The sequence below is a fragment of the Nelumbo nucifera genome, chromosome 3 (genome assembly GCF_055504915.1).
Source record: "Nelumbo nucifera cultivar China Antique chromosome 3, China Antique-T2T, whole genome shotgun sequence".
Taxonomy (NCBI): Eukaryota; Viridiplantae; Streptophyta; class Magnoliopsida; order Proteales; family Nelumbonaceae; genus Nelumbo; species Nelumbo nucifera.
In genome coordinates, this window is record NC_142651.1 from 42,416,661 (window position 1) to 42,443,256 (window position 26,596).

The 26,596-nt window shown below is 38.0% G+C and overlaps 1 protein-coding gene across 5 annotated transcripts in view; it reads right to left on the reverse strand.

Moving 5' to 3' along the window:
• Positions 1 to 606: 606 nt before the first annotated feature.
• The window catches only part of LOC104603926 (dual specificity protein kinase YAK1 homolog), a 51,183-nt gene continuing 25,193 nt past the window's right edge, over positions 607 to 26,596 (reverse strand). For 2 of the 5 annotated variants that reach the window (XM_088900240.1, XM_088900239.1), the window contains 15 exons: positions 26,182 to 26,335; positions 25,950 to 26,059; positions 25,746 to 25,815; positions 25,511 to 25,593; positions 25,339 to 25,417; positions 25,176 to 25,216; positions 24,562 to 24,684; positions 24,042 to 24,192; positions 23,763 to 23,877; positions 23,589 to 23,671; positions 23,409 to 23,483; positions 13,782 to 13,856; positions 12,758 to 13,587; positions 2,324 to 2,497; positions 607 to 1,620 (listed from right to left, as the gene is read on the reverse strand). In XM_088900240.1, the coding sequence (XP_088756366.1) occupies positions 1,377 to 1,620; positions 2,324 to 2,497; positions 12,758 to 13,587; positions 13,782 to 13,856; positions 23,409 to 23,483; positions 23,589 to 23,671; positions 23,763 to 23,877; positions 24,042 to 24,192; positions 24,562 to 24,684; positions 25,176 to 25,216; positions 25,339 to 25,417; positions 25,511 to 25,593; positions 25,746 to 25,815; positions 25,950 to 26,059; positions 26,182 to 26,335 (2,407 nt within the window). In that variant the 3' untranslated portion in view covers positions 607 to 1,376. Of the gene's footprint in view, positions 1,621 to 1,773; positions 2,076 to 2,323; positions 2,498 to 12,757; positions 13,588 to 13,781; positions 13,857 to 23,408; positions 23,484 to 23,588; positions 23,672 to 23,762; positions 23,878 to 24,041; positions 24,193 to 24,534; positions 24,685 to 25,175; positions 25,217 to 25,338; positions 25,418 to 25,510; positions 25,594 to 25,745; positions 25,816 to 25,949; positions 26,060 to 26,181; positions 26,336 to 26,596 lie in introns of all 5 variants that reach the window. The other 3 variants (XM_088900237.1, XM_088900236.1, XM_088900238.1) reach the window with 3 other exon arrangements.

Here is a 26,596-nt window from a genome sequence, read left to right on the forward strand (position 1 = left end):
TCCTGTTTCGGCATTTGTTCATAATTGGATGCTTATCTAATACAATATTTCTGCCTTGTCTTATTTGCACTCACTTAGCAAAGTAAAATTCTTTATCCCAGAAATTGATGCAAAATTTGCATCACCATTCTCTTACCTCAATTCTCTTATATAAGGTGTGGAGACTACATCATAGGGAGAGAGAGAAAGGGGAAGATCGCTGATTGCTATTTGGGACGATGAACATTAATTACCCATAAACAGGCAAAGTTCGAAGTATTGGCCCATATCAACCCTGGGACCCCTCCAATACTCCCCTATAGTGAGTGTATCGGGGGTCTGACCAATTCAGGGGGTGGAGTCTTAAACTGATCCCCCTGAACCGATTTTGAAAAAAAAGTAAATAAAAAGGTATCAAAACACCCGATACGCCCCTACCAGCATATCAGGCGTATCGATATTTTGAACCTTGCATTTAGGGGTATTTTGGTTATGAAAATTGCATTTATGCCGACATGGACAATTTCTGCTGATGAACATTATCGATAATGTTACGGATTGGTGAGTTTTGAAAAATAAAAGCTTACTGACATGGGGTTACTGGACGTTTTGAAAACTTACGATAAATTTAAGAGAAATACTGAAAAATCATGGTAACCAGAGTTTACACTCATCCTATTTGCACTCTTACACATTTACACCAGTGCAAATGAAACGCACTGCAAAGTGCAAACAGTGTCTTCCGCACTACATTCCCATAGAAGATGATAAAAGTCCCGCTGCACATATATAAATTCATTCATACCCCCGTTCAAACATATACATCTAAAAAAGTGATAAACTCAAGGTGCTCAATACTCTAATGGAACAAATCATAACTTTTATAAATAGTGCAATTGAAGCAGAGCTACATCGAGCTTAGTGAGAAGGAAATGATTTGACGGTCCAATAATAAGCTTCATTTTCAAACTCAAAGCCCTATGCTTAGCCAAAGGATATAGAAGACCCAACTCCATCACAAAGTAGGCTGGTCCAGTGAAGAAAATAAACCAGGGAACCTGGAGATCTGCAGTCAAAATTCAACAAAACGTGCATCCAAAACCTTCATTGGCACGACAACTTCCAACAGCCAAGCAATATGAATTTGTTGGTGCAATACTTGGCACATAGCCCTTACCACTTGGCATTGAACCTGAAACCAATAAAAATTTCTGTCCAGCCGCAGGGACTTGGTGAAAATGTTAGATACACCGCATTTCGTTGAGAAAGAAGAAGGTCACGCAAAAAATTAATATAGAACTTTGAGTACAAATCTGGCACTGTGGTGGCTAAGGCCCTTGAAGAATTAATTGGATGTACACCAACCACAACTGAAATTCCAACAAGATATGGATGCCTTATAAATCATAAATTATAATTATGAAAACACAATGAACCACAATGATCCAAAAGAAGATTTGCATTGATAGCACAAGCTGACAATGCAACTGGAACCAGCAAATACAGATTTCCCTGCCAAAACGATATTCATTATTCATACTAGGAAGGGAACTGATTTTCCACATCAAGTAATTCTTCCATACTCCTTTCTTGCATAGGACAATGGTGGAATTGTGGTGATGGGATGCAGAGCCCTCCGTCCTACAATAGAAGTCGGTATCATCCAAAATGGCATAAGAAGTCCATGCTCACAAAAATTAAAAAAAAAAAAGTGAAGATTAAAAAAATCTCAAAGAACAATAAACTCTATAATTAAAATTCCTAGTATGGGAGTTAAAGGGTAAGAGTTCTTACCCCAATTCATCCCATCGGTAAATGTGCTATTGCTAGGAGAGTTTGAAGTCCCTGTGTTACAGTTGGGTAGAGGGGCCTGAACCTTAGGATGACCCCACTCGGTGCCGTGAGCAAATGTTGAGTGCCCAGGGTTCAATCGCTGGGCAGGTTGCTGCCCCAATCTACTTGGATGGTTTAAGGAGAAATGAGACATGAGATGTGAAGGCTTTGATAATGCACGTGGGTACCCAGCATACATATCATGGGCTGAAAGTGGGCTTCCCATTTCTACATGTGAATATGATCGGACAGGTCCATTTGTTCTGTATGCATTGCAGAAAAGCATGAATATACACTAGAAAAAAATGAACTCTACTCAGAAATTGACAAAATTGAGAACTTCTAATCTACTGCAAGTTGATACAGTGTTACATTCAGTATTTGAATATTTTACACAACATGCAGGTAAGCAACATATATGCAACTATTTGTTAAAAGCAATATTAAATGTATAAATTTGGGTGAGAGGCACCTTCAAGAGCCAGAATAAAGACGAGGATGACACAGTTACCTTTGGATAGACAAGCTTGAGCTTGTCTGCGCCTGGTTAGGATTGTGGCTGAATCTTCCAACTCCAGTCATTGGAACTGCAGAATCTGAAGCATGACAAAGGTGCAATCCATTGCTGAACTCAGATGTTACAGAGCTTAAATCAGAGCCATCCTCTTGCAAAAGAAGTTCATCACTGATGGAGAGAGGATCCAACAACAAACAAACACAAGTTAATTACAGGTTTTGGTTAAACAAAAGGCCTGAACATATGTAGAACCCAACACAATTTCTTGGTACCTATCCAAGAGTATCCGGTGACTCAGCAAAGATGAAATTTTGGATGCTAATAAGCATACAAACACACACGAGTTAATTAGATTTATAAAGAGCAGCCCAGTGCACAACACTCCTGCCAATGTGGGCTCTGGGGAGAGACAGATGTACACAACTTCACCCCTGCACATACAGAGGGGCAGTTTCCAAGATTTGAACCCTGGTCAACCAGATTGCAATGGAGCAACCCAACCATTGAGCCTAAGGCCCACCTTCAGTTAAATAGATTTATGATTTATTTATATATGAATAATGACAACATGAGATCGTAATACATATAAACCAGTGTTTTAAAATGTGTTGGAGGGATATGCATGGAGGTGAGGTGCTAAGAAAATGCCTGGATGAGTACAGTGGAGGCATAGAGATGTTTGAGGCATACACCTCCAATATAGAGGCACATGCCTCCAATAGCATACAAGATGCCTCAAATGCTTTTACTTTAGTAAATTTTCTATAATAAAATAATAAAAGTGGAGGAACTATTTTATCATGTTCCCATTAACATATTAACATGAAACAGAGGATAGAAACACTCCAAATTTGTTTATTGTAATATTATAATAAATGTTATATGTAGAAGTGGGAGGACCATAGCTTTGATTTCGATTAATGCATTACATTCATTTGAACATGAGATGAAATACTTGTTTATGTTCTTGGGGAATCCTCATTTACCCCCACCTCACAATTTTTTACTTCATCATACAGTTGGGAACAGTGACAATGGGAATGGGGGAATTGAAGCCAATACGAAGGGGGTATGGTGTGATAAGTGGGGATGTTGGAAGTTTTAAATTCTTGTGAATGTATGGTGAAGTAAAAATTTCTGGGGTGGGTTTCAGTGAGATTTCCCTTATGTTCTTTTTGGCAATCCACCTGTTTATTGAAGTGTCATACATACATACATATGTGTGTGTGTGTTGGACAACCCAATTTTGGGCGACAAACCACCTGACTTTATAGGAGAATATGTCATAACTGTACCCAATACAATCTCTCCCAACTTTGTAAATAATATATTGATGGTTGATGACACTAAATTAGACGATGATACTTTAATTCTATATTTAAATGTGATGGCTTTATTATTAGAAATCACAATTATGATGTTTTTTAATTTCTCATAATTTTTCTTTTTTTTATGGGATATTTACTACTTTTTTTTCATGTATTTTATCTTATTTTAATTAATTATTAATTGACTTGGGAGGCTCATGCCTCTTGTATTCTGGTTTATAACTCCTGCCTTAGGATGGTAGAATGACTCACATCACACCTCTATATTTTAAAATATTGGTGCAAACAAATAACAAATTTTAATGTTTTCAAGAATTAATACTAATAAAATAAATATTTAAATAGAGCAATTTCATATGAAGTTAGCAACTAAATAAGAATACAATTTTATATTCTAGAAATTTAAAATAGAAAATCAAAGAGAAAAAAGAACAAAAGTTGAACCATTGTTTTATTTAATGTGTAAGAGAGAGAATAGAAAAATTAAATGAAAAAGAAATATCTTTATCCTTCCCTTCTTTCTTTTTCTCTTCTCAAAAATCCTTGGATTTTTTAAGTTTCGATAGTGAAACTTCAAAATGAAATATAAACATATATTATATAATAAATTGCATTAATACACATATTAGTAAGATGTACCATAGTAATAATATTAGAAATTAGACCAAGCACCCACGTAGATATTTTTTTATTGAACTATAACCAAAATAGTAAATTTTAGTGTACAAAATATACATTCACCCACCAGAGAGAAAAAAGTTTTATTTCCTCGCTACTCTTTTCCTTACAACTGTGCGTAGAAAATTTGATCTCACCCCACCCCTTGTTTAGCTAAGGCATCAGCCATTTTGTTTGTTGCCCTTTGTACTTGTAATCAGTCATGGAATAATCAAGAGAGAAGAGAGGAAGGAAGAAGAAGAGAAAAAAATAGAAGAAGTTGAACTACGTTAGTGGCTGCACCCACTTCACCATATATATTAACTAATAATAATTAAAGAGTAGTCCCTCAAAATAAGTCTAATTACAGAAAAACCCCTAGCGCCATGAACATATTCAAAAAACACCCTTGACAACACTTCCCCTCAAGTTGGGTTGTAGATATCATGCATACCCAACTTGATACATAGCTCTTCATGGTGCATGGAATTCAATCCTTTTGTAAATACATCAGCCACTTGATCTCTTGATTCAACAAACAGTATACAAATTTCACCCTTTCCACTTTTTCCCAAACAAAGTGCTTGTCAATTTCAATGTGCTTGGTTCGCTCATGGAGAACCAAGTTATGAGCAATACTAATAGCCAGCCTTGTTATCACAGTACAATGACATAGCATCTGACTTCCACATACCTAGCTCGGTAAGGAGGTTTTTTAACCATAACAATTCAACAATACCCTGAGACATATCTCTATACTCGGCTTCTGCACTTTGCCACTACAAACTGTTTCTTACTTCTCCAAGTGATAAGATTTCCTCCCACAAAGGTACAGTAACCAGTAGTAGATCTCCTATCATCAATAGAGCCAGCCCAGTTAGCATCTGTGTATCTTTCCACCATCATATGACCATGTTTAGTGAAGAGGAGACCCCTACCCAGGTGTCTTTTTAGATAGGCTAGAACTCTGAGCAGCCTTGAAATGAGCAGGTTTAGGTGAGTGCATATACCGATTCAGAACACTTGTCATGGAAAGATAATAACAACCTTCCAATGAGTTTGATATTGATGAACATCTGAAACTATCTCCTCACAACTTCCAAGTTTATGACTTGGATCCATGGGAGAGTCAACAGATCAAGAATATACTTCCGTTGGGAGATAAAGATACCCTTGTCAGATCAAGCAACTTCAATGCCAAGAAAATATTTCAAAGGACCGAAATCTTTAACTTCAAACCAAGGTTTGAAATTTCGATACATATCAGGTTGTATCGGCCAATACGTATCGTATCAGGGGATTCCCGATACACCCCTACAGAGGGTGTTTCGGGGTATAATCCGGTTCGGGGGGTAGACAGGCCTTAAACCAACCCCTCTGAACCAAGTTTAAAAAAAAACTAAAAAAAGGGGAGCGAGCCCCCAATACAGTCCAATACACCCTACCAGCGTATCGAGCTATATCGATATTTTGAACCTTGCTTCAAATTGTGAAGCTAGGAAATTCTTCAGTTCTTGAATCTCTTCCTCCTAGCTTCTGTGATTATAATATCATCCACATACACAATCAAAATAGCAAACAGCCCACCTTTTCTTCACAACAGGTGCAAAAGTTTCATTATAGGCCACACCATGTGTCTAAGAGAACCCTTTAGCAACTAGTCTCTCCTTATACCTCTCAATAGACCCATCAGCATGATGATTTACTGTAAACACCCACTTACAACCAACAGGTTTCTTTCCTTTTGGAAGGTCAACAAGGTCCCACGTGTGATTTTATGAAGGGCAGAAATTTCCTCACACATAGCATTTTTCCATTTAGGTAATTCCAATGCCTCTGTAACACACTTAGGAATAGGCACACTACAAATAAAAGAAATAAAAACACGATACTTAGGAGGCAAATGAGCAGTGGAAGAAAAATGAACAATAGGGTGCTTGGTACACGCCCATACACCCTTACAAAGAGCAATCGGAAGATCAATATCACAAGATGACAGTTCCGAAGTACCTAAAGGGTGACTTGGCATTAAGATTTGCCTTGTGAGAGTTAGACAATGGTTGCTGCACTTCAGTTGGACTTGGCCAACAAGAAAACTTCAAGTTGATCACTAACAAAAACTTCCTTCTACCAAAAAACACCTTCCAGTAAAATACTAGTACCTTTCTTGGGCATACCAGCCATCAACCACCCTTTAAACACAGTCCGACCCAAAACTAAGTAAGGAAAACACTTTGTATCTTCTGTAGCTCTCTTACATGCTTCAGCTACACAAGCATCAGCCCAGAAACAGAGAGAATTCTTGGTCCTACGACCAAGAGGACCAAGAAACAGAAAAGGAGTAACCTTTGAATGTGCCAATCAGAACAGGAGGCTGCATGTGTGCTTTCTAACTTATTCGAGCCAGTGGGTGACTGGGTGTAGAATACAGACTGAGAAGAAGACAAAAGCTTGATTATTCTATGACAGATTATTGCTCTAATACCATGTAACCAGTTATGGAATAATCAAGAGAGGAGAGGAAGGAAGAAGAAGAGAAAATAGAAGTCGAACTGGGTTAGTGGCTGCACCCACTTCACCCTAATATATTAACAATAATAATAATCAGAGTAGTCCCTCGAAATAAGACTAATCACAGAAAAACCCCTAGTGCCATGAACATACACAAAAACACCCTTGACAACAGTACCATTGATATCTCACTTCCATATCTCTAGTCAGTCATATGAATTTTTCTATTTCATTGTAAGACCATAGAGATGCCTCTCCATTCTACAACCACTCAATTACCATTTTTTAATCTCCTTCAATAATTAATGTGTCCATCATTGCCCTTTGCAAACCTTCCATGATAATCATGATCTCATCCCTTGGAGAGTCTCCTAAGCCTATCAGTCAACAGAGCCACTGTATGGCCTTCCTCATTCCTGAAAATACATCCCATCTCTGATGACCGTGAGTTTCCCATGCTTCCTCTGTCAAAATTAAGCCTATGAATCATTTATCTGGGAGAGCCCTAACTTCTGTACATCAACATTTTTCATAAGTAAGTCCCCACCACCTCCTTCCATTTTCTGATGATGTCTTCTATTAAGAGAAGGGAACTCTCAAAGGATTTTACCCAATGAGCCCCCTAATAGTGATGCATTCAATTATTGCTTCTATACTTCTTTCCTTATGAAAATTTGCACATTTCTTTCTTTCCATACTGACCAAATGATTGCAGCCTTACTGCATCTCCGCATAACCCTTCCCCTCTTCTTTTGCCAAATGATAGTTGTAGAAGCAAATAAATTTGGCATGCAGAAAGGATGCATCCACCTGTACCCATAAAGAGAAACCAATTCCAAATGCAAGTAGCAAATGAAAGGGATATTAGCAAGTGATAGGAGGTCTCACCATTTTCTTTGCAAAGTATACACCACAAGGGGGATAAACAACACTTGGGTTTCCTTTTTTTTGAAGCAAGTAACAAGTGTTAATTTTCTCATGAAAAACTCCCAGATGAGAGCACCAACTATAGGAGGAATCGGTCTACACCAAACCTCTCTTACAGGAGAAGGCTACAGGGGGACAGGAGACTAGGACAAGACCTCGAAGAAGAAAGCACAAGAGAAAGAATTTGAAGGGGAAGGAGTCCAGATTCAATAATCAAACTTAGAAGGGTCATTTGAAGAGTCTTAATACGTCTGGAATCTCAGTGTGTCTAATATCCCACCTGAAACCCAAATCATAATCAAAACCATTTTTTGAAGCAAATGGGCTCAGAAAACTTTGAAATAGATTCCCCTTTAAAGGAAGATAGTGCACGCTAAGGAAGGAAATTTGTCATTTAATGGAGATTATCCCATCCATTCATGTCTGCATAATTTCCAAAAGATCATACTTGATACAAGGGAGAACACATGATAAAATGGTATGCATAGCCTATCATGGTCTATGGAGAAGCCCAAGTATCCCTAGCAGGCCCATCCATTGTCCATCAGCCCATGAATGCTTACTACCACCTTATGGCATAGTTTATCCCTATCCACAAGTAGCCTCCACAACCATTTTCCAAGCAATGCCAAGTTTCTAAATCCCATACAACCTCTCCTAAACCTCTTAGTCTTTTGCTTCTGCACACTACTTCTTAATTAATTAGATGGTCTTTTCTCTCTTCCCTAGGTTCCCATAGGAAATTCCTCATTATTTTTTCACTCTTTGCCACCCTATTTGGGATCCTAAACACATATGTAGTACACCAAGAGATTGGCTAATGTTGACTTGATTATAGGAATCCTAACTCCCAATGGGACATATTCTTTCTTCCATATTACCAATCTCTTGGACAACCTTTTTACTACTAGGGTCCAAAAGCTATGATCCTTAGGCTGTGTTTGGTTGCAATGCAAATTTATTTGCACTAGTACAAATGCATGGGAGTGCAAATGTAAAAAATGCAAAATTTTGTTTTGGATTTTACTTTATTCTGCTTCATGTCCTAATTTACTTCATTTGTACTGCAATCAAACAAAATAAGCTAAAATTTGAAACAAAAATAGGTCAGAATTTACACTCAAATCATTTGCACTGCCAAGGTTTTGCATCAGTGCAAATTTATTTGCATTGCAACCAAACACAGCCTTAGGATTAGCACCTAGAGAAAGGCTTAGATATTTCAATGATCATGATGAAACTTAGCATCCTACAAAGGCTACGATCTCTCTTCTCTCCATGTTGACTCCTACCATGCAACCCTTATCAAAACTTAACCCATTGTTCTTCATCATAGAACAAAAGTGTCACCCAAAAATTGCAAATCAGTGGCCATCTCCCAACTCTCCAACCCAAACAATTGCATTCAATTTACCCTTAAAATTAATTTACTGAACGCATCGGCTACGAGGGTAAAAAGAAATGGAGATAGGGGATAGTTGTCAAGGCGTCACCTAGGCGACTAGGCACCCTTGGTTGGGCGCCTCGCCCAAACACCTTTACTTTTAGCAACTAGGCACCCTTCTAGGCAACAAAAATGACAAGGTGGGCACCTTTTATAATATCATATATCTTGATGTATCTTATTAATGTATGTGTTAATACATTTTACTATATGCTATATATATACTTTGTTTTAATGCTTTACTATTGAAATTTAAAAGACCAAAGGGTTTTGAGGAGAGAAAAAGAAAGAAAGAAGGAAAGAAGGAAAAGAAAGAGGAAAGAAAGAATAGAATAATAAAATTCCTTTTTTTCTATTCTCTCTCTAATTAAATAAAACAGAAACTCCATCCTTGTTCCATTTTCTATTTTACTTTCCATCTTGAATATTTATCATATAAAATTAATAACCTTCTTTAGCTGCTAATTAGTATGAATTTGCTCTATTAAATACTTATTATAGTGGTATTATTTTTGAAAATAATGAAATTAATACATGTAAAAGATTTCTATCTTTTAGATGTGATGATTTGCCACATTTTTAGAGGAAATTTAATGCTTTTAATAAAGAGAATTTCTATTTTTTCAATTAATATACATGCTGAATGGTATATAAAGCTAGGAAACTAGTCAAAAGTCAGTTTTTTATATTACAAAACTTTTACCGCTTAGGCGCCCGCCTAGGCAACTAGGAAACTAGGCACCCCAGTGTCGCCCAAAATGGCCTAGATGCTTTGAAAACTATGATAGGGGGTCACCTTGTCTAAGCCCTCTACAAGCTGGGAAAAAATCTCAAGTATTCCATTCACTAGGACCAAGTAATCACATGTTAGAATACATCCCAAGATCCACTTACACCATCTATACCCAAAACCACATCTACTTGGTACTTCCAGTAGAAATGACCAATCCACTAGATCATAGGCTTTCTCTAAATCTAGCTTACAAATCATTCCTTTTTTCTTGTTCTTCTCATCTCTTCCACACATTCATTTGCTACAAGGATTTGATCAGTGATTTGTCTATATTGCGAAAAGGCTCCTTGATTCAATGTGGTAGATGGAAGTACCTTTCTAAATCTCAAAAACAAGACCTTAGCAATGATCTTATATAAGCTAGCCACCAAGATAATGGTTCTAAAATTTTAAGAGATCTTAGGTTTTTGGAGGATCTGGTCCAAAAAAGTGTCATTTACTCCTGAATTTATTATTCCCCTATCAAAGAATTCACTAAAGACATCCATTAGATCCAACTTCAAGATATACTAGTTGTCTTGATAGAAGGCCATTGTAAAACCATCTAGCCACAGAACCTTTAATCTATCCATAGAGAAAACAACTTCCTTTAATTCCTCTATCTCAAACTTCCATTCTAACATTTCCTTCAATTCCCACTTAGGCTTGGCCAATCCAATACTTCCACAGTTCCACCATGAGCCTCTTTTTCAAAGGCCTCCAATAATAGATATAAAGTGATCCACAAAAGCCTTAGTTATATCCTCCTGTCAATTAGTTATAACTCCTAACTCTAAATTGGATGCAAAGTTCTTACACCTTCCGCTAGCCACTACATGAAAAAATTGTGCTAGCATCACTTTCCTTAATCTGTCTGTATCTTGACTTTTTATTCCAACAAATCTCTTTTTTATATAAAATATCTTTCAACTACCTATTCAACCCCCTCCTCAACTCTCTATCCTCTTCCACATACTCTCCTTGAGTTTCCTTGTTCAACTTCTCAATTTGAACTCTTCCTTCCTCTCTTCTAATCTCCATAATGTACCAAATTTGATTCCTTGTTTTTTTCTTTTCAGCATTCATAACTTCTTATGAAGCCTCATTCCTTTCCATTTAATTGTGGCTTGGCACTCTTCCCACCATTCCTTATTGGATAAAACTCGGGTGACAAGGCCACATATTCTTAAACCTTATAGGAGTCGAGCCTCCACCACCCACTCTTCAATCTAAAAGTGATAGGTCAATGGTCAGATGTAAATCATATTCTTAAACCTAAAATCCAGTCCTCCCCAATGTTCCTTCTGATCTAAGAAAAACAAGAATCTATCAATCTTGGAGTAGATGGGATTACTTTGGAGGTTTGTTAGCTTGAAGTAAAGGGGCTCCTTTGGTTCACATTAATTAATGGGTTGATTAAATTTCTCCATACTAGTGATTATTTGTTGCCTAGGGTTGTTTGTCTCTTCTGTGTACCTCATAACATTAAAATCTCTTCCCAGGCGCCAAGGTCCTTTCCCACAACCTTCTAATATCATAGATTCTTCCCACATTTCATATCTTCCTTTGTACCCAAGGCCATAAGCATTTTTCAATACCCATTCATACCCATCCTCTCCTTTTCTGAACTTTACTAAGATAAAAAATATCCCTACCAATTTTTCCAGATTTTCTATACTTAACTCTTCCACATGGTCACTATTCCTACTAAAGCCCCCCCCCCCATGAAGGTGCCATAGCTCAACCAAACCTTTCGACAGACTTAGAATCCATCTCCTATCAAATTCTGCCAACTTTGTTTCTTGTAATATGATATATTTGGTTTCCTTTTCCTAATCATTTACCTAATGTTTTCTCTTCCTTACACTACCCAAACCCCTGCTCACCTAGATTTTTTTCACCTAGGAGGGCACCTTATTGCCTAGGGAGGAGTCTAGTTTCCTAGACAAGTGCTTTGTTGCTATAACGTACATATAATATATAGGACTACATTTGTAACAAGCTGAAGTTGTATGATAATATATGCTTCTGCTTGAGGGAACTCAGAAACATGTGAATAATGTTTTAAAAGTAGCTAGAATGTATTGTTGTAGTTGACAAAGCAGTTCTGTCCATCTACTCTAATTTTACTTACGGAAGGGTAGTTCAATTTATGTGTCCAGAACTGTGTCTGGTATCATTGCCACTGCACTTGCAACATTTTAGGTTGGTCAATACAAACTTTACGAGAATATATTTTTTTCTACCACAAATGCTTTGAGTTATCAATACAACATTAGGTACCATTGCTACTTCTTCAGGAAAAGTCAAATTTGGTGTTTCTACTATAAATGCCAATGCCTATATTTTTTTTTGTGGAAGTGGTTATCTGATATGATGTGACAAGACAATTTCTCAAAAAAATTGTATTGACCAACACAAAACGTTGCAAGTAGAAGTGGAAATGGTACCAAGCACAACCTTAGTTAATGTTCTGATCTGTTTTGACAAATATCATGAACTAAAACTGGTTCTCCCTCTCATTAGCTATACTGCAATTTTATACTGTGAACAAGCCTCATACTTTACATTGTATCCTTCTAGAAACCATTTAAAATAGGTTCTTTCCAGAATAGATAAAATTGTGCATGTCTAAACCAATGAAGTATGATCAATTAAGTATACAATGATCTCCTTTTCTGTTTCATTTTTTAACACAGATTATCGAAACCTCAGTATCATTTATAAGCTGAGCTGGAGATGGAAGATACCAACTTAAAGTTACAAGATAAAAGCCTTTTGATATTTACCTATAATTGGGATCCCAATCACCAGGATCAGGAAGTGACATATTGTTTTCTGACTTGTCAAAAGCAGCTTCTTTGGCTGGTTGGAACGGTATATTAGAGCTCTGCAAAAGAGATCCTTGAACATTCTGAATGGTTGAGGAATTTCCTGAGTTGACCCCATTGCATCCCCTTTGTTGTCTCCAATTTGGTGGATTAAAACTTGACTGCACACACTGAGGAGAATTACCATGTCCTCTAGAGTTCCTGTCAGTGTGACTGTAGTTAGCACCATCAGTGTGATACCCTTGAGAGTGTGGAGATGATGCACTCTCCTGAGACTGTGAACTTCCAGGATATCCCCAACTTCTTCTTCTATTAAACTGGGACACTGCCGTCATTTTGCTCAATGGTGAACCATGAAAACCACTGCTTCTCACTGGAGAACTTGGACTATACTTTGGAGAACCAGCAGAAACCTGAATGTGGGAGCTTGGAGGAGTGAACTGTGAAGGACTAGCACCAAGGGACATTGGCACAAAATTTCCTGCAGATGAACTGACACCAAGACCATTCCCATGAGAGATTTGAGAAGTTCTTCGCCTAGTATCAGGACTAGCTCCAAGGATTGGCACTCCACCTTGTGCATGGATGCTCATACTAGATGGACCAACAGGTGAATAATATGCATACATACTACGATTATCACCATAACTTCCATAGCTGCTTCCAAATCCAGCATTGTCATTATAGCTACCATGGCTTCCTAAGCTGCCATAACTACTGGCATGAGAGTATGAGGTCACCTGAAAATGTTGGCTGCTCTGTAGAGGACCTCTGTTCGTACTAGTAACCTGTAAACCAAATCAATCTAAAATTATTGCACAAAAGGATAATATAATGATTAAATGCTACAGCTGAAACAAAGATAATATTGAAGACATGGGAAGGAAAATCCTGATATAAGAAAATGGCAACAGAAATTATTTTGAATACATGCTCAATCTCAAAGATATTATTGAAGACCACAGAGGAAAAGCAAATTCACCTGAGGGGAAAGACCAGCAGCAAACCAATGGCCACCACCTGGATGGTGGTCTACGTTAACATTCTGGGCAACAGACTATGAAAAAAGATAGTTAAGTAAGCAATCTGATGCTTGATTAACCAAAAAACGCAGTAAACCACATTTCAGACTCAGGAAAAAAAAAGTATTCTTTGATGCATGATAAAACGAGTACCCAAAGTCAGGATTAGGAAAAAAAAAAAAAAACACATCATTTAACTCATTAGTTTACAGAGAAGGCAGAAGGTAGTGGGAGTAGCAAAGTAATACACAACAGAGCTCAGCTCTCCCATAAAGATGAGAGCCTCTACATATTTAAATATTACTAAACATACGTATTTAAATATTAGAACCTTTATTCAACCCTTGGATGGTCTTCTTTTGGATAGGTCAAGAAGAGACCACAGAGTTTGGACTGCTTTGTGCTTTTAGGGTTTTCTTGTTTGCATCTTTTTTCAGTGCTTTGTTGTCAATCCTGCTTTAAGTCATGGTTTCCCTGTTAAGCTGTTTCATGTGGCCCTATACCCTTCAAAATTAAGGCTTTCTGCTAGGAAGTGATTCTGGAAAAGATCATCACGTGACAACTAGCAAAAGAAAGGACCAAACTGGTGAATCTCCTAATATGTGCTTTCTGTGTAGAGAAAACTGGGAGACCCTTGACACTTACTAATCTCCTCTCCTTTTGTCTCTGCTATTTGGGATATTTTTCTTCTCTTTGTTTGCCTGTATGTGGTTCCTCTCAGCTGATTTGAAAAGCTTGTTCAGCAATTCATTCTTCTGTCTACCAAAGAAAAAGGGCAAGGTTCCATGGAGATGTACAAGAACAGCTATTTTGTGGACAACTTGGGAAGAAAGGAACAAGAGTATTTTTGAGGATAAAGAACTCTGTATGGAGTGCAGAAGTCAAAACGGAAACTGTTACGATAAGGGAGGCCCATTGGATAAGAACACAGAGATACTTCACTGATGTTTCATATGATGATATAGCAGGATGCAGGAACTAGCAGGTGGTAGTGGTTCATCCTCCACAATAGATAGATTAAGGATTCCTTGGCAACCATCTGAGTCTCCTTGAATCAAGATGAATTTTGGTAGTTGCATACTTGATAACCCTGGGAATTCAGGTATTGGGGGTGTTTTCAGACATGCAGATGGGTCTGTGATGGCTTTGTATTCGGGGCCAATTGGGTTTAGGGACTCAACAAGAGCAGATCTGATGGCAGTCTTACATGAGTTAAAATTGAGGAAAAGACTCCAAAACAGGAACATAATAGTAGAGGGAGATTCCAGAGTAGTGGTGGACTGGATAAGAAAACATACACAAGGAACATTGACATACAGGTATATGTTGAAGGAAATAAGTAAGCCGGCAACAGTAATGATGATTACATTTCAATGGGTGCCTAGAAGTGCAAACATCATGGCTGATGCTTTAGGTAGGCAAGGGGTTAGCAGATCTCAATTGTAATGGGGGGAGATTCCTAGGGAATCCATTGTATAACTCCATTTGGGTGTAGATTGTTACACAGGCTATACATCTTCGTTGTACCTACCTGTACATATTGTTCATGTTTTCAATAAAGTTTTGACAGTTACCAACCAAAAGAAAAACATTACTAAGCATACAAGCTATTAACATATCCAAAAACACCTTATCTGATATTTGTATTATTAATAAAGACAAAATTTCAGGATTTAAATTAAAATGGAAAAGATTCTAAAGAACTAACAAAACTGAGCATGCTGCCAGTTCTTTAACCAAGTATATTTTGTTTGGTTACTATTACCCCAATTTAGAAATCATTAATAGTAATAATGTTTGACGTACATGGCATAGACAGCTTAGTCACCCTTATGTTGATATATTAGAGTTCTTGTTTCATTTTGGATGTTTGCATTCTCAAGTTACCTCATTTATTAGCATTAATAAATATTGCATTTCATGCTGTTTGAGCAAGAGTCACATTTTACCTTTTCGGTCATCTCCTGATCATGCTTCTATTTCCATTTAAATTTGTAGAGAATATGAAATATGATGAAAGTGCTTTTTTGGGTTTTTATTTCCTCTTTGTATTTGGGCACCCAAGTAAGGGCAATCTTTCACTTTCAGCAAAATTATAAAGGCTTTGTCTCCAGTGTGAACAATAACCCGAGACACACTTTCATAACTCTCTTCTTCTTTCCTTCTTATTTTGGCTTCACCTTAAACAACTTGGTATCAGAGTACATATGGATTCAGGGTAGGCTTCTGCTGGTGTTCGTTACCCTAGAGGCAGCTTGCTAACGTCAGCAGTCCATACAAGTGGTGGAAACCATCCTTGAAACTAGTATGGTTCAAATCACACTGAATTTAGGGATTTTTGGTATAGGTTTGACCTCCATGTGAAACTTCTGTGGTTTGTTATGATTTTTCCAAAAGGAAATCCACAGAAAATTCAGATTTGAGTTTGAAGCCGTTTCAGCACCTTTAATGGAGTGTTTCTCCTTCAAGCCAATTTTATTTGGCTCTTTTTATATTTCTAGGAAGACGAGATGTGATCCTGTAATTTTATGAACCCTAGAAATTTTTCAGGGCTTTTTTGTTTCAATATTTGTCCCCCAATCTATTATTGGGGCTGTTTTTGCTTCTTAGTCGTGTTGGCTCTTCCCTTGGCCTTGTTGTGTGCCGATGGTGCATTAAAAATCTTTGCGACTCTTAAAATTATTCCCAATTAAAAAATGGAAGCTTATAAGGATGTTCACTTGGTTCCCCAAGTGCTTCCAGGAAACATGGATACCTCCAATGGCATGATAACCACTGTGAAACTTGATGAAACCAACTTCCTAGAATGATCCCAGTCTGCTAAGCTCACCATTGGAGGAAGAGGTAAGCTGGGCTTTATCACTGGAAAAGAAATCAAGCCTAAATCAGAAGACCCGAAGTTTTCTAAATGGGAGCAAGACAATCTAATGGCAATGTCGTGACTGGCTTGCTCCATGCAGCCACATATAGCCTGTGACTACATGTTCTTATCCACTGCATAAGAATATTTGGGATAGGGTTAAGACTACCTATTCTCAAGACAAAAACACTACTAGGATTTATTAGCTCCGTAGGGAGGCCTGTAGTTTGCATCAATTGGAGAGGACCATAGCTATGTATTTCTCCTTGTAGTCATTGTGGGAAGAAATGGATCATTTAGAAGCCTTAGAGTGGAAAGATCTAGAAGATAGGGAGTAGTACAGGAAATATGTTGAGAAGAACATGGTTTTTGATTTCTTGGTGGGGTTAAACTTTGAATTTGACTTTACTCGACAACATATCCTGAGTGCAAACATTGTTTCTCATGTTGCTGTATAGGGAGACCTGTAGTTTGCATCAAGGGGACAGGACCGTAGCTATGTACTTCTCCTTATAGTCCCCGTGGGAAGAAATGGATCATTTGGAGGCCTTAGAGTGGAAAGATCCAGAAGATGGGGAGCAATACAGGAAATATGTTGAAAAGAACAGGATTTTTTATTTCTTGGTGAGGTTAAGCTTTGAATTTGACTTTTCTCGACAACATATCCTGAGTGTAGACATTGTTTCTCTTGTTGCTGCCTACTCCCTAGTCCAGGGTGAGGAGAGCAGGAGAGAAGCCATAATGACATCTCCCATGGTTGAACATTTTTCTTTCATGCCTTCTAAACCCAAACAAAGCAATAGTAAATCTATAATCATTGAGAGGCCTGGTGATGTAATTTGTGAATATGGCAAGAACTCCAGACATACTAAGGACAAATATTGGAAGCTTCATCCTCACCTAAAGCCTGAAAAGTTTAAGATAGGAAAGAAGGGGCAATGCACACTTGGTTGTAGTTGGTAATGATGTTCAGCCACCTATTCCTATGACTTCCTCTCAGGAGTCTTCTGATCTAATGGATAAATTGAAAGGCCTCTTGTTGTATTTGGAAAAGAATAGGACATCCTCTGGTTCTAGTAATCCTTCCAATGCATATGCTAAGTCAGGTACTGCACATGCTTGCCTCTCCACTGATAACCCATGGATTGATGACTCAAGAGCTATTGCACATATGACTGGTATGTCTTCCTCTTTTTCTGATGTGGATAGAAAAACAAATTGCATGCAGCACTTCAAGTATATGACAATAAGCACAAGAAATACCAAGCTGAAAACAACAAAACATGTTGGATTTTTAGGGATTTCAGACCTGAACCTGAAGTAAAACTCCTCTTGGAACAGTTCCGCTACTGTAACAATGGCAGCAAGCTGGCCTCCCACACGGATACACAGTGATAGAGGGATTGGAAGGTGCCAAAATGGGTCGACTCCTCAAAACCCAAGCTCCCAATACTTGAAAACCCTATCTGGGGCTGAGCTACAACTCAAACAAGGGAGAAAGAACTAAAAAGGGCCCCTATAGAAACAACCTCCTCCTCTTTTATCAAACCCAATGGCTTGCTGGAAAAGCAAATTAAAATATCTACATATAAGCCCCTAGAATGTTTCCCTCTCACAAGCAACTCCTTGAGAACAAAACTAACTTCAATGAACCCCCCAAAAGATAACTTTTGTTGCAAAAAAGACCCAAGAGACCAAAATGCAACAGATGTGCACCCAATTGGTCCTGACAAGAATCTGAATTATAAAATGACGAAAATACCCCTGGACCCAAACTGTCAACAAAGCTACCCAAAAACAACAATTTGGGGCCCTACTACAAAAACATGCAAAACAGAATACATTGGCCTTTTTCCTCTTTTTTTTTTCTCTTTTTGGCCTCATCATTCCCGCTAGGTTAAAAAGGGCTCGATCCCATGCGAGCAGCAATTTAAGCAGCCTTGCACATGTCTCCATCTAGCTTCATAAACTCTTCTTCACTAATCCAAGAGTTCTCAATTGTTGGTTTACCTTTCCACTTGTCCAAACTCATTAGAATTGCTGGCCCTTTGTGCTTGTTCTTGCCAAAGTTTTCAAGGCGTCTAGGCGATTCTAGGCGACACTAGGGCGCCTAGTCACCTAGGCGGGTGTCTAGGCATCGCCTAGGCAATAAAAATTTTATAATATAAAAATCTGACTTTTGGCTAGTTTCCTAGTTTTATATACCATTCAGCATGTATGTTAATTGAAAAAATAGCAATTCTCTTTATTAAGAACATTAAATTTCCTCTAAAAATATGGAAAATCATCACATCTAAAAGATAAAAATCTTTTACATATATTAATTTCATTATTTTCAAAAATAATACTACTATAATAAGTATTTAATAGAGAAAATTCATATTAATTAGCAGCTAAAGATGGTTATCAACTTTATATGATAAATATTCAAGATGGAAAGTAAAATAGAAAAAAAAAAACAAGGATGGAATTTCTGTTTTATTTAATTAGAGAGAGAGAGAGAATAGAAAAAATAACTTTATTATTCTATTCTTTCTTTCCTCTTTCTTTCTTTCTTTTTCTCTTCTCAAAACCCTTTGATCTTTTAAATTTCAATAGTAAGACATTAAAACAAAGTATAATTGATATATATAGCATATAATAAAATGTATTAACACATACATTAATAAGATATAGCAATATAAATGATATTATAAAAGGCACCTGCCTTGTCATTTTTGTCGCCTAGGCGGGTGCTTAGTCGCCTAGGCGGGCGCCTAGTTGCTAAAAGTCAAGGCGTTTGGGTGAGGCGCCCAACCAAGAGCGCCTAGTCGCCTAGGCGACGCCTTGACAACTATGGTTTTTGCTCAACCTTGGTCACTGGTTCTAGATCCCCATGGTAAAGAGGTTTGCTACATTAAAAATGGGTGAAATGGACAAATCAGCTTGTAGCTCAATTTCATATGCATTGTCACCAAACCGTCTCAACACTTTACATGGCCCAATCTTTTTCTGCTTCAACTTATGGTAAGTTCCAACAGGACCTCTCAGGCTACAAACAAACCATGACTAGATCACCCTCATGGAACTTTCATCCGACGATGCTTATCCTTAGCTTCTTTTTACCTTTGGTTGCTTTCTTTCAGCTTCTGTCGCGCATTCTCTTGAATCTCTTGAATGGATTCAGCTAAGGCCTCGACATCATCACTCACTCGCCAAAACCCTATTATTGGAGCTAGATCAACACCACCTTTAGGCGACCAACCATACACAACCTCAAAAGGAGTCTTCCCTTTAGATCTACTAACTGAATCATTGAAGGAAAACTCAACTTGTGGTAGGATAAGATCCTATTGCTTTAAGTAATCTCCAAGTAAGCTCCTCAACAAGTTGCCCAAGCTTCAATTAACGACTACAATTTGTCCATCTGTTTGTGGGTGAAATGTACTACTATATTGTAGGGTAGTACCCATATGCTTCCATAAAGTTCTCCTAGGGGTGTGGCTACGATCCGAGCTGTTCACAAGCTGTTCAAGCTCATCTCATGAAAAGCTCAGCTAGGCTCGGTCTAAACTGAGCTTCAAGCCAAACTCAAGCCCAATAATATAGGTTTGTTTGTTAATTGAGCCAAGCTCAAGTTTAATAAAGCTCGGCTTGTCAGGCTCACGAGCCTAATCAAGTCTATATGTACAAAGGGTGTCACCTCGGCTCGGCACCTCGGCAATTGAGGGAGACCTTGGCTTGGCACCTCGGCTATTGAGGGAGACTTCGACTCGACACCTCGGCAACTGAGGGAGACCTTGACTCGGCACCTCGGCAACTAAGAGAGGCCTCGGCTCGGCACCTCGGCAACTAAGAGAGGTCTCGGCTCGACACTTCAGCAGCTAAGGGAGCTCATCTTGGCACCTCGACAACTAGAGAAGACCTCGGCTTGGCACCTCAAATGCTAGGGAGACCTTGGCTCAGCACTTTAGTAGCTGAGGGAGACCAAAATCAGAGGCAGCCAAGCCAAGCTCAAACTTCCGAGCTTTTGACTCAAGTCGAGCTCAAGCTCAAGCTCAAGTCTCTAGTTTAAATTAAGCTCGAGCCTGATAGTTTATGACTGAGCCGAGCTCGAATAGCTAGATATTCGGCTCAGCTCGGCTCGAATCTACACCTAAGTTCTTCAAAAGTGGCTAAGAAATCTTGTATCATGATCTGATGTGCTAGATCTTGGCAATCCATGCAACCGAACAACTTTAAAAAACAAGTTAGCTACATGAGAAGCATCAAAAGTCTTTTGGCAACCAATAAAATGGGCCATTTTAGAGAAACGATCAACCACAACAAAAATATAGTCATTATCCCTAGCTATTCTTGGCAACCCTAACACAAAATCCATAGTAATATCAGTCCATAATGCTTCTGGTATGGGTAAGGGAAGATACAAACCCGTATTTTGATGTTGCCCCTTAGATGTTTGGCACTTGTGACACCTATCAACATAGTAAAACACATCCTTCTGTAGCCTTGGCCAAAAGTATCTTTTGGAAACCATTTCAAGTGTCTTCTTGCAACCAAAGTGTCCCTTGCAATGCAAATCAGCAATGAGTAATGCCCTCAAAGACCTTGATGGAATGCATAACCTATTGCCCATGAATAAATAACCATCATTCCACACAAACATGGCTCGAATATCCTTGTCACTTGTTGCTTAGCTTCTACAAATAGGGCCAAAATAAGGGTCATCTTGGTATTGATCTTTGATGGAGCTGAATCCCACAACATTAGTAAAATTGTGGTCACCAAGTGAACTCTCCTACTAAGAGCATCGGGTAACCGGTTTTGCTGTCCAACCTTATGCTTCAAAACAAAATGATATTCTTGTAGAAAATCAGCCCATTTAGCATGTTTTCCCTTTATCTTCTACTGAGAGTTAAGATGTGTCAATGCTTCATGGTTTGAATACAACACAAACTCCCATTGGATAAGGTAAAACTCAACATCATAAGTGGAATACCAACTAGTATAATTGAGTTTCTCACTAAAGTAAGCAACTGGACGGCCTTCTTGGCTGATGAAGGTATACTTGGCAGGCCTCGGATCGTGCCACATGGCATCGGCTAGATTAAATCCTGGTCGCACATCACCAACTACCTCCAACCACTCCAAAGCAAGGCCAGCTATAAAACGGGGTGCTCATCTCAAGGTAAAGATACTTACTCTCTTGCATTTAGAATCCCAAGAGAATTATCCTTAGCTATTAAGGACTAAGCTCTAAGCCCTCGTCTCCAGCCTGGTCCAACCCCTCTTTAGCACTTGCCTAACTTGATCATTGGAGTCTTTGCCCCTGGGATAACACCAGGGCCTCTGATGTGTACTCTTCTCCTGTTTACAGGTCGGACCCATCGGCCTACGACACCAGCGGAATTCCCTTGTTTCCCTCGGCCTCATATTTGGCAACAACAGGATGCATCACATTCAACTTCAAAGAGCTTGTTAGAATCAAGTAAAGCCGGTACTAGAGCCTTGGTCATCCTCATCTTTAGCTCTTGGAAGCTTTTCTCAGCCGCGGGAGTCCAAGTAAACTCACCTCCTTTTAACCACTCAATAATGGGTGCCACTATAATGCTGAAATTCTTTATAAACCGACGATAAAATGTTGCTAGCCCATGGAAGCTACGAATTTCATTTAAGGTTTTGGATGTTGTCCACTCTCAAATAGCTTGAATCATTTCTTCATCCACTTCAATCCCTTTGGCTGAAACAACATACCCCAAAAACACCAATTGATCCGTCATAAAATTACATTTCTTCAAATTTATATATAGTTGATTTTGTCTCAAGACTTGCAAGACTGCTCTTAAGTGTTCTAAGTGGCTGTCATGATCTTTGTTGTGGATGAATATGTCATCAAAATAAACTACCACGAACTTCCCATAAAAGGCCTTAGAACTTGGCTCATGAACCTCATAAAGGTACTAGGAGCATTAGACAACCCAAATGGCATAACCAGCCGATAAAGACCTTCCTTAGTCTTGAATGTGGTTTTTCACTCATCATTCCCTTAGATACGAATTTGATGGTACCCACTCTTCAAATCTACTTTGAAAAGACTTGTGAGCCAGCCAATGTGTCTAACATGTCATCAAGACGAGGTATGGGAAACTTGTACTTAATTGTAATCTTGCTAATAGCATGGCTTTCAACACACATGCGCCAACTACCATCTTTCTTTAGTGTGAGCAAAGCTGGTACAGCACATGGACTTAAGCTCTCACGGATCAGCCCCTTCTTCAACAACTCTATTACTTGTCTTTGGAGCTCCTCATGCTCCTTAGGGCTCATTCTATAGTGGGGTAAGTTAGACAATGCTGCTCCTAACACTAAATGTATATGATGTTGTACATCTCTTAGGGGAGGAAGGCCATTAGGTAATCTCTCGGCTGATTACGTGTTTATGATGTATTTCATTATTGATGAGGTGGAAGTGCAGTTGTATCACACATTGTATATACACTATTATCATATGTGCAACTTATGTTTCTGCTTTTGTGAGAGGGACACAATTGTCCTTTCTCTTTATTGTGTGTGTTTGTGTGTGTGTGTGTATATAGACTTGGATTCTTATATTCAAATTGCTTCTGATGGTAGTCAGACACTCAAAGCTAGCAAGGTTAGAACTTAGAAGTGGAAGGGAGACAATAGACTAGGGGTATCGCCTAGGATATAGGCTTCTTTAACAATTCAATACAGGTAATATACTTACCATGCGAGGGGTCTCTTGTGGTGGTTTATATGAGCATGTAAATAGTTCTCCTGTGATGAAAGGATGCCTTGAAGCCTGCAAGGAAAGGAACTTGGATTTGAATGTCTTACCACATCGAAGAACAAGAACCACAGAGAAGGACTAGAAGAACTATACTAATAATTGACATAAGTCAATAACCTGCAAAGGTGACCATCGTTTTGCTGGGTCAAACTCAACAAGTCCTCTCAAGAAATCAATCAATGCTAACCGAGTTAGACTTTCTGCAAAATGATCTTTATGAGGAAGTTATCAAATCTTAGAAAAATGATACTAATTGTCCAACCCAGTCATGCAAAGAATGAAGTGGCTAACCTTTGGAAATCTCCTCTTGAGGCAAGTTTCTTCTGTAAGGGTAGCTTGTAACAATTTCCTCGAGCTTCATATGATTAAAATACTCTTTTCCTATTAATGGTTTCTTCAACTCCCTCTAAACAGTTAAGGCAGAAGCAAAGGAAAGAAGGTTAGGATAACAAAGAATTTTGTAACAATACAATATCCAAAATTGTAGAGACAAAGGTAGAATGTGAAGCAAACCAGTCGGTATACTGTGTATTTAATCCATTTATTTTGTTTACTGAAAAGAACACTTACAGCTTCATATTCCTTTTCAGTCAAAGCTTGGTAAGCACTTTCACCACTCATGGTGGTCTCAATGTTCTCAAAGTGATAAATGCTCCCAACACGCTTAAAGAACTTATTTGTGTTCTTTGCCTCCTTTAGTACATTATCAGGAGGTTGCCCTCTACAAAGTTGAAAAGGATCACACCAGTTAGCAACCAACAATATCAAGTTGCCTATGTTTTTCTACGTAAGATAGTTTTACCCATTAAATTCAATAATCATGCATAACATGCAAACCATGTATGTTAAATGGAAAACTCGTACATAACTACAGGCCTTGTATATGATATATAACAAATATTATCTTGTCTCTCTTTTATTCCATAAATATTACTGAAATATTTTGATTATTATTTAAATGAAGAGGTCAAAATAACAGACTATCTTGTTCAAATTCTTGTTACATCAAGAAAGGAAATTTAAACCTACTATCAATTACCAAAAATAAGTTGCTTAACCACACCTACAAACAGAATATAGCAGAATATACCCAAGAATTTCAATCATTCTCCTTAGAAGATCAAATTCAGATGCTCCAGGAAACAGAGGCAGCCCTAAGAACAACTCCGCAACAATGCAGCCAAAAGACCACATATCAATGGCAGTAGTATATCTGACAGATCAGTGAAGGACCAGATAGCATAAACATGTTACAGAAGTACCAAAGTATACATGTACCATTCTCCATGTGATGGATCCAGAGAATCCCCTATATGCTTGATGCCAATGCAAGCTCTCCATGTGGCAGAAATAGGTGGGAATCATCTAACAAGCTTCACTAATTATCCAACAAGAAAATCATTTTTCCAATACACATACACATACTCGCTTACATATATACATGTCTACATAGATTATAAAAGTTGTCATCAAGAATAAACATATAAATATATATCAATAAAATTTGAAGCTCTGATGTTACATGCTTTTTTGATTGGTAGATATAAATACCCTTAAAACAATAAAATGTATTATAATGACTGGAAAAGAAGATTGTTTCTACAAGGTGAAATGCTTTGCCTTTAAATGGTCCACCTTTCACTTTCAATTAACAAAGATAGACCTCTATAACTGCAAATTTGGACATTTCATCCATAAGGATACTGATACCCAAGAAGAACTTCTGGAGACCTGTAGTAACGGCTCTGCAGCAAAAGGGCAAGGAAGTCAAACAAAAGATGGAGAATTCCCTGATGTGACACTTCCACAGGTTTGTAAAACAACCACATCATTAAAATAATGACAAACTATGTAAGCAAATGTAAACCTGAATGTACGAGTAAACTGTACGATCCTCCATACACGCGGATCCAAAATCAATAATTTTGATTTCTGCTGGCTTCAAACTGTTAATTCCAAGACTACATTTAACGTTTAAAGAAGAAGGTATGCATCCCTCAAAATCTTAATCTCCAAAATTGCCATAACAATTAGCTCACCTTGTACATAGAAGAATGTTTTCTGGCTTCAGATCACAATGAATGACCCCAGCATCTCTCATTAGAACCAACGCATGCAAAATCTAAACAAATAGAGAAGAGAGAGAGAGAGAGAGAGAGAGATGCATGGTAAGGGCACTAAAGGAATGACATGTATTTGTGTGAACCCAACATTAAATTGTATATTCCATCAACTACATTTATAAGCAGAGTTCAAAGAAAAAAAAAAGAATACCTGTTTTGATAATAACTGGACAATGTTCAGGGACAACCCCCTAAACTGGTTTATCTTGATGACTTCATATCTGTATTGCCACAAAAATCATGTCAAGTTTTCATCATAAACAATATAAAACATTAACTGGTAAAAACAGAATAAAATAAATCAATTAACCCAATCAATGGATTTCAAATTTGAACTAGTTGTTGAATAACCTACAGGTTTGCACCAAGCAGTTCAAAGGAAATGCAGAGATGACGTTGGTATACAAAGTAATCAAGGATCCGAACTATGTGGCTCTTATCTCCGGGGTCAAACTTCTTGTTTAACTGCAAAGGGCATAGCAATTTAGCTCGTGAAAAAGGTTTCCTAAGATATCTAGCTTCAAGTAATCCATTTAAAAGAGTTCCTTTTTTTTTTTGATGAATAACATTTAAAAGAGTTTCATTACAGTGGTCAGAATGGAGACTTCAACTAGTGCTTGCTGGTAGTATGCCGGTTGGTTTTTTATGATCTTAACAGCAACATAACTGTTGGTGTCTGGAACCCAACATTTAGCAACCTGCCCAAAGGTCCCATGGCCAAGAACATCTTTAACAATGTACCTGCAAATGATCAAATGAGGTTAACTATTAAATATACGAGGGCTAAGCCAAGTTTTAACATGACATAAGGAAATTTCACACTTTTTTTATTTTATGGTCTAGTAATATTGAGTTGTAGCACAGGGTACTCTTTGTAATTTACCATTATTTTACCATTGAGTATGAACAAGTTTGAATAGTGTCAGAAGACCCATATTTGTGTTCTCCTCACATTGGTGCCTCTTCCAACTTGGCATTAAAGCAGATTGATTGTGGTCTTCT